This window comes from Mytilus galloprovincialis, chromosome 9 (assembly GCF_965363235.1).
Source record: "Mytilus galloprovincialis chromosome 9, xbMytGall1.hap1.1, whole genome shotgun sequence".
Taxonomy (NCBI): Eukaryota; Metazoa; Mollusca; class Bivalvia; order Mytilida; family Mytilidae; genus Mytilus; species Mytilus galloprovincialis.
Genome location: NC_134846.1, coordinates 12525333 through 12534116, shown reverse-complemented (window position 1 = coordinate 12534116; position 8784 = coordinate 12525333). Strand labels below are relative to the sequence as shown.

The 8784-nt window shown below is 31.8% G+C and overlaps 1 protein-coding gene across 1 annotated transcript; it reads left to right on the top strand.

Annotated features, from left to right (window-relative positions):
* Positions 1 to 445: 445 nt before the first annotated feature.
* On the top strand, positions 446 to 3268 carry LOC143046634 (uncharacterized). Its single transcript, XM_076219763.1, has 2 exons — positions 446 to 463; positions 1547 to 3268. The coding sequence occupies exon 2, from the start codon at positions 1626 to 1628 to the stop codon at positions 3174 to 3176; it is 1551 nt and encodes a 516-aa protein (XP_076075878.1). The 5' UTR covers positions 446 to 463; positions 1547 to 1625; the 3' UTR covers positions 3177 to 3268.
* The last annotated feature ends 5516 nt before the right edge of the window (positions 3269 to 8784 follow it).

Below are 8784 nucleotides of genomic sequence, written 5' to 3'. Positions count from 1 at the left end.
TTATAATACTTATTTATGTGACACTTGTTTTTAATTCATTTGATGTGTTTGAGCTTTTGCTTTTTGATAATGGATTTTCTGTTTTTTCATTTTTCTTAGGAAGTTATAAAAGTCTAGAGCTCAGCTTCATTGTTAAAAGACATATTTTGTTAATGAATTATGAATGACACTATAAAAACTCGACAAAAACGTCATCCGAATGACTTGAATGATATTGCATTAAGACCTCATAGTAGTTGTTTTTTACCCAACAAAATAAGACATATAAAAAAATTTAATATTGCTCAGACAAATGAAATTTAACCCTGATAATCTAAATAAAGAATTCCTATTTTCTTATCTCAGATAATTTTTAACAAAAGGTATCCAATCATAAAACAAGAGATAAAAGTATACCTGTATAAAACATTGCAAAATTACCTGTTCACAATATTACATTCATCCTGTTGAGCAAATGCTTTCGGTAAGAAGTTTTATTCATTGTTTAACATGTTTAAGTCATATTCTGTAATAAATTAGAAAGCTAATAACATAAACATTTTCGTAAATATATACATCAAAGAATATTCATTCTAGATTTAAACACAAATTGATAAACGAAATTGTTCAGTCAATGATGGTATATTTGATCAGTTTTTTCTTTTTTGTATACATATATTTTGTAATACAAATATTTGCTAATCAGTCATATCTGTAGTTCTTTTGTATTAATAAATTTTTTTTTGAACTATAACGTATGAATATTCAATTTATTAACAAACTTGTTCATAAAAACAACATGTTTTCAAGACTGTATATACTATATACATTTATCACGAACGCAATTAAGATATCAAAAAAATTCTATTATGTATCAAAATAAGGAGATAATAATTTTAAAGAAGGCTAAGTCATAAAAAAAAAAACTTCACAAGCTTATAAAATAAATACCTCTTAATGTATTAATTTAAGAAATGACATTTAAGGTCATCATTCAGATTTATCAATACGAGGAGACAGTCTATGTTGACATACATCAGTATCTATAATTTCGGATAATACTTGTGTAAAATCCGGAAATAAGCTGCATGCAAGTAATAAGCAATATGTGAAAAATCCATTTGTTGTTAATCCTCCTGCTCCCACATCAAATGTCAAATGATTTTCCCCTTTGCTACACCTCATTGAGTGAGTGAATCATATTTATTTTGTTAAGTAAAGAATTTTTTGTACATATCTGAAGAATTAAGGTGGTAGACCTAAGTTAAGGGAGATAACTCATAAAATCATCAGTATGTTTGTGTCAACCACTTTCATAAATATATTCTAAGCTTCTAGGTAACATAGATTATTTCCACTCTGTTTCAGGTAAATGCTTAATAAACATTGATGAAACTTGACTTTTCAAACGCATTACTGATTTATTGAGTTATCTCCCTGAACCAAGGTCTACTCCCTTAAACGTATTATGTGTCAAAGTGATGCGAGACAACACAAAATATGTAATATTCAACACCTACCATATTATAAGAACTGTCATAATATTTTCTATAATCAATATTTTCAGATTTACCGTATTCATTTCCAATATCGTAAATTGAATTTATACCGCAAATAAGCCACTTTTGATATAACTATAGTGTTCAATGGATGCCCTCACTGCTAGTTTGCTTGATCAGCATGTACACAATATTGGACCCGATGGCGATGCCGATTACGGAGTGTCAAAAGTAATAGAATTAACAATTTTCAAAAAGGACGAACAATATTTAAGTGATTCAACAGGTTTAAGTATTCCTATTAAACCGACTTGGCCTTATGAAGAACTCATAATCACAAAAGGAAGCGATGTCAAGGAAAACTTAGAACAAAAAAGTGAGACTGAATCAATATCTCACAAGACGGATTCCATTGAGAATGCTCTTACTGAAAGTTCCTTGATACGTCAGTTGATACTAAAAAGTCAGGATACTATAGAAATAGATGCTGAATATGGAAACTTTGTACGAGAAACAGTTAAAAAGTGTATACATAACAGTTTAGATGAGTTGAAGGCGAAGTATATAATGTTCAAAGACAGCTTTTTTGTAGAAGTCGGTAGTATGGCTGAAGGGACAAGGATAGTTGAACCAAGTGAAATGGATTTCTTGATAGCTTTACCAGAGCTAGCAAACGCACAAAACTGCAACATTTACTTCGTTGACTCTAAAATGGCAATATTTATACAAGATGATCTGCGAAAGGAAATGCGTTCATGGATAAAAAAGTTTCCAACGGATCCTATCTTTCCTGGTTCTGGAGCTAACGATTTACACTTATTTTATTTCTTACGCGGAGCTCTTGAATTGGCAATCAAAAACAATATCCCAGATGGAATATCCATACTACCAGAAAACAAATTTCACGACAATAGTCGTAAAAAAGAAAAAGGAAAAGCACGATCCTCTATGTTTCATTTCGGAATTGAATGTAAAGGCCGTCGTAGGTTATACCTTTCAGTAGATTTGTGCTTTTCTGTTCCTTTAGATGCACAGAGGATTGAAAATATTGTGATAAAAAGTGATCCAAATTATTTGCAATATATTCATAATATATGCACAGAGCGTTCGACGTTAGTTTGTGCCGTCTTGCACTTATCGAGTTTATGTGTTGTAGCTGACAGATATCATTTCGTCAAGTCTGTTACAAAATTTAACGAACATGTAGATGCTAAAAAATGCTACAAAACAGCCAAATATTTCATAAAGCTGTTTTTGCCATCGGTAGAAGAAGATGACTGTTTCATTTGCTCAAAAAGTATAATTTCGTCATACGCTATCAAAACAATTATTTTCTATATGATGGAGTTCTACACAGACCCGAACTATTGGAATGAAGAGTACCATGGTAACAGACTCATTGAAGTGTTCGAAATTCTTCTTTACAGTCAATTTACTTTGAGAGATAACATTTGCTATCTATGGAGAATAATAGAGATACCCAATGAAACAGGGCCATTTAAGCATGTCCCTTGCAGAGAAAAGGCTATTGACTTCCTAGCAACGGATGATGTTTATATTTTGGGAAAAGTATCTGAATTTTGGCAGTTAATGGAAACGAAAACTGATAGCAAAGAATTAATAAAACAATTTCTCAATTTATTGAAATGTTTACGAGATTCTAACGATAGAGAAACATCTATCTATTCCAGGAATTAACCAACGTCAAATCGCAGAAGAATGCAAGTTATGCAACTGGTTATAGGAACTCAATAAAACTACCCGCCATGATATAAAATTTCTTTTATAAATAAAAGTAATTTCAAGAACAAACTTGTATTAATTCCATTTGAAGGAAACAGATTCCGTTAAAAACATATTTAAACGAAAAGTTTTACACTGCAGAAATTTATGAGACTATAAAAGCTGCTCGCATGAATTATTTTCTGCATTTCAACTTAGAAAAAAACATGAAATTTAGCGAGAATTACATCCAGCTTAAATATGTATTGTCTTCTGATACAGATTAATTTCTTTATGTCACACCATGATGAAGAACACATAAAAGCGATTGTATCAGTTGAAGGGGTAAAAGTATATTTGGTATGCAGTTGTTGCAGCATTTACATAATTCACATTCCTTGGAAATGGCTTAATCCTGCATCTTCATTCACGGTTCTTTGAATTTAAACGTTTTACATAGTTTACATATTACATACAAGCTTAATAATTTCGAATGATATTATTCAAAGATAAATTGCCCCCCCCCCCCCCAAAAAAAAAGAAACAAATGCCACAATTTATTGTTTTCAAAGCAATGTATTGTCATAATTAGATGCGGAATGAATGCAAATGAGACAAATCGCAATCAAAATCAAAATTACCAGAAGACCCTTCATATCATTGATGTTTTGGATTCGGACGGCAGAGAAAGTTTCAACACAAGTCGTCAATTCATCATTACAAGGGTGATTGTATATTCAGACATTCTTCACAACAACATGTCACCCTCCCTGAAAGAAAAGTAAAAAATATAAAACACATGTATCTTAGCATTGCAGTGCATACGGTCATATTATTCTCTGACTGTTGTTATATATATATAGGATTTGAACTTGCTGTCTGTAACTGAGAGAACTCTCAGATCTGAACTAAGTGTCTTTTTGTTGTTGGGATGTACGAGTACCTGGCCGCGCTCACTCTGTGTTTTTGTTTGATGTATTTCTATTTGAATCCATCTGATGAGTTAAGCCTTTTCTAACTGATTTCATAGTTCTTTCTTATGTTGTACTGTTACACAACTGTCCAAGGTGATGGGAAGGGTTGGGAACCCGCTGCTATGTAACACTGCCACATTCTGTATGTATGTGCCTGTAGGAAATCTAGACTTTGTAATTCAGTGGTGTCGTTTGTTGATGTGTTACATATTTCTTGTACGTTCTTCTTTTGTAGATAAATAAGGTCGTTAGTATTCTCGTTTGAATTGTTTTACATTTGTCATTTCGGGGCCTTTTATAGCTTACTAGACGATATGGGTTTTCTTCATTGTTGATGGCTGTACGGTGACCTATATAGTTGTTAATATTTTTGGTCATTTGACCTTTCGTGAAGAGATGTCTCATTGACTAACATACTACATCTTCTTTTTTTTTATATGTTTATGTTTAAAATTGAGAATGGAAATGGAGAATGTGTCAAAGAGATTAAACCCGACCATAGAGCAAATCAGCTGAAGATCACCAATGGGTCTTCAATTCAGTTAGACACTCCCGCACACGTAGGATACGGGGCGCCGAATGAGACTTGAACTTTTTGTAATCAAAATCAATTTTGTGTACACAAAATGTAATTCTGTCAAAATAAAATCATTTTTGTCTTACAAAACTATGTTTTACAGACTTGTTTTATGAGAACTTCAATTTTGTAATGACAAAATTCATTTTTGTAGACAAAATTCATTTTTGTTATGGCAAAATTCATTTTTGTCATGGCAAAATTCATTTTTGTAGACAAAATTCATTTTTGTCATGACAAAATTCAATTTTTGTCAAAGAGGTATGCAAATATAAACTTATTTGCATACAAAATTGACTTTTGTTACCTGATATGGAAATAAAAACACAAACGTCAATTTTGTCTCAATTTGTACGCAATTAACATGTTGATTAAATAAGCATCCTGTGATTTTGTTATTAAAATTATTTTTTGTGTAAACAAAATTGAGTTTTGTGTTAAATTTTCACTTCTGTTTAACAAAACTCAATTTTGTCTACACAAAAATAAACACAAAATTTAAATCTCAGTTTTGTATGCAAATTAGTTTACAGAATCGAAACTAAACTAATTTTCATACAAAATTGACTTTTGTCGCCCAATTTTCGAATTAGGTTACAAAAGTAGTCTGTGTTAAAAAATGAATTTTGTCATGACAAAAGTAACTTTTGTCCACTGAAAGATACTTTTGTATGACAAAAGGAGTAGGTTCAGTAAGACCCCTTTTTGGCCCCAAAATATTGCAGTTTTACAAAATTGTTTAAATGTAATCTTTTAGTTATTTTTTTGGAAAGTATATGGGCTGTTTTTGGCATTGCAATGCACATATAGCGGGTACTTTCATCATTAAGTCAAGCTAAATTACTGAAAGCTTCACAATTTCAACATTTTAGTTAAATTTTAGACGGTTTCTGTCTTAAGGGAGTTGGCTTCTCAGTTTCAAAGTAATTAACTTTTCAAAACATTAGTTTATATTGATAGGGGATCAATAAAGGAATCCAAAGAGCAAAAAAGATATATAGGTCACCGTGCTTGTTTTCGATATATTAGCCATTGAAATTCTGGCGGGAAAATATTCTCTCTTGACTTTTCATAGCTTTATCATTGACAAGTTTAAGTTCTCAAAACTATAAAAAAAATAATTAAAATTTTATAAGACTTTTACAGATGGCTTATCATGATATAAATTTTTTCAAGGCATTCAAATGGATAAAACCAGAGGATTCCGAAAACTGACAAAAAATCCAAAACATGACAAGCCAGCTTCCTTAAACGGAAGTGGCCGCATTCTTGTTCATTCTTGATATTGAAATTTAAGTTGTGTTTAATGATAAAACATAACATATATAAAGGTCGAGGATGAACAAGGATGCGGCCACTTTCATTTTGACAAAAACCATCTAAAAAGTTTGTAGCATGCTACAAATTTTGTTAAACTAAACTCATTTTTGTTGAACAAAACTCACTTTTGTCCGTACAAAATTGAATTTCGAGAACAAAACCACAAGAGTCCCAATCGGCTCCCCGTATTGGAGTCCTTCGGCTGGCCTTTAACAAATATGTATACTAGTTCAGTGATAATGGACGTCATACTACACTCCGAATTATACAAAAGAAACTAAAATTAAAAATCATACAAGACAAACAAAGGCCAGAAGCTCCTGACTTGGGACAGGCGCATAAATGCGGCGGGTTTAGTAAGACATGTTTTCTGAGATCTCAACCCTCCCCTATACCTCTAGCCAATGTAGAAAAAAACCACACAACAATACGCATAGAGTAAAACTCAGTTTAAAAGAAGTCCCAGTCCGATGTCAGAATAAGTAAAAAAAGAAACTAAACCAAATGACAATAATACATGAATTAACAAAGAACTACTAGCAGTTACTAACATGCCAGCTCCGGACCTCAATTAAATTGATTGAAAGATTATGTCTTCATCATATGGATATCAAGCACAATCCCTCCCGTTAGGGATTTAGTATTATACCATCATAAAATAGACGAGAAAGACATAACCCGTGTCATGCCAATAACTGGTTTTAGAATAGATATGTTTTATTCCGATGCAAAGACCCTATAAGTGAATCGAATCAATATTAAATCCAAAATATGCAATCTTTAATGAACCGACAACAGTATCGTAACTATATCCCTTCTTAATAAGTCTGTTTTAAGGTTTTAGATTTTGATGTGAATCTGACATTTTTGTGCTTTGTAAAGAATATTAACATAAAAGATTGGATGTGAAATACCTGAACGTATAAATTTCTCTTGCTAAAATCTAATACGTTCTAACATAAACGAGCGAATCGTACACGTTGAGAGCTATCAATACCATAAGATGGCGTTTGTATACACCAGTCAATCCTTGTGTTGAATGTTCTGCATAATGTAGACACAAAGGAAATGAAAAAAAATCTCTTATCAAGTATATACCCAATTTTTGGCAGTTATTATAGCATGAACTTTGAAATGAACTCACATGCTCTTGGAGGTAAATATAAATAACAGATTCTTTAAAAGAACAAATTTAATACAACAAATCTAACAACTGTTAAGGAATAGTTTAATTAATAAATTGTACAAAACACACAAAAAATATTCAGTGGTGGTTGATCACAACGTTGTTAACTTTCGAGTTTGTTGCCGAAGTTTACCGGATCGGAAGTTTACCGAATCGGAAGTTTACTGGAAGTTTACCTTAATAAACAGAGCACTGCATACGGGAAAATATCGGCGAACAGTGTCTCTGATGTCAGTAAATACAAATAAGGTGATCTATTCCTAACGTAGAAAAGCCGTAGTATTTCAAAAATTCAAAGTTTTTGTAAACAGTTAATTCATAATTATTACCATATCAATGATAATTGATAAGAAACGAGTGTCTAAAAATGTTATCGAAATTATTTAACAATTTACGCTCGAATAAAAAAAATGTTAAAAAGGTCAAATAAAGTACGAAGATGAAGAGCATTGAGGACCAAATATTCCTAAAAGTTATGCCAAATACAACTAGGGTAATTAATTCATGAGGTAGAAAAGCCTTAGTATTTAAAAAATTCAATTCAAAGTTTTTAAACAGTTAATTTATAATTATGAACATATCAATGATAACTCAAGTCAACACAGAAGTGCTGACTACTGGGCTGGTGATACCTTCGGGGAATTAAAACTCCACCAGCAGTGGCATCAACCCAGTGGTTGTAAATAAACTCATCATAGATATCAGGACTGAAAAAAGTTATACTTACGTCAGACGCGCGTTTCGTCTACAACAGATTCATCAGTGACGCTCGAATAAAAAAATGTTCAAAAGGCCAAATAAAGTACGAAGCTGAGGAGCATTGAGAACCAAAAATTCCTAAAAGATTTGTCAAATACAGCTAGAGTAATCTATTCCAGAGGTAAAAAGGCCTTAGTTTTTAAACAGTTCATTTACATTTATAAGGACATTAATGATAATTCATGTCAACACAGAAGTGCTGACTAGAAATCGCTGTAATAGCATATTTCCTGTTCCAAGGCTGGACAATGGCCATTGTTATATTATACATGTAGTTCGTTTCTGTGTGTGTTACAGTTTAATGTTGTGTTTCTGTTGTGTCGTAGTTTTCCTCTTATATTTGATGCGTTTCCCTCAGTTTTAGTTTGTAACTAACGGATTTGGTTTTTTTTCTCGATCGATTTATGAATTTCGAACAGCAGTATACTACTGTTGCCTTTATTTGCCACGAATTATTCTGTAAACACATTACAATTAAAACTCTACAGTGCACTGTGTCTGCCCAAAATAAATACAAAACAAGTACTTCCATTGACTAGTATACTAATGTCTGGAACATTTATTGACACATTTCTGTTCTGACACAATCTTGAACGTGATGTTTCATTTTTGTTATTAGAGATAAACTCCTTTTTCATCAACTGGATTTTGTTTTCTTAAAATAGTCAAACTACTCAAAACTGGCTTCAAACAATGTAGTAACCAAACCTAATTGACATTCTAAATAGTGTTAAAAATATGCAAAAAGGTTAAGACAAAATACTATTG

Excerpts from the sequence above, each read along its gene's own strand:
- LOC143046634 (XM_076219763.1), top strand. The coding sequence starts at position 1,626 with ATGGATGCCCTCACTGCTAGTTTGCTTGATCAGCATGTACACAATATT.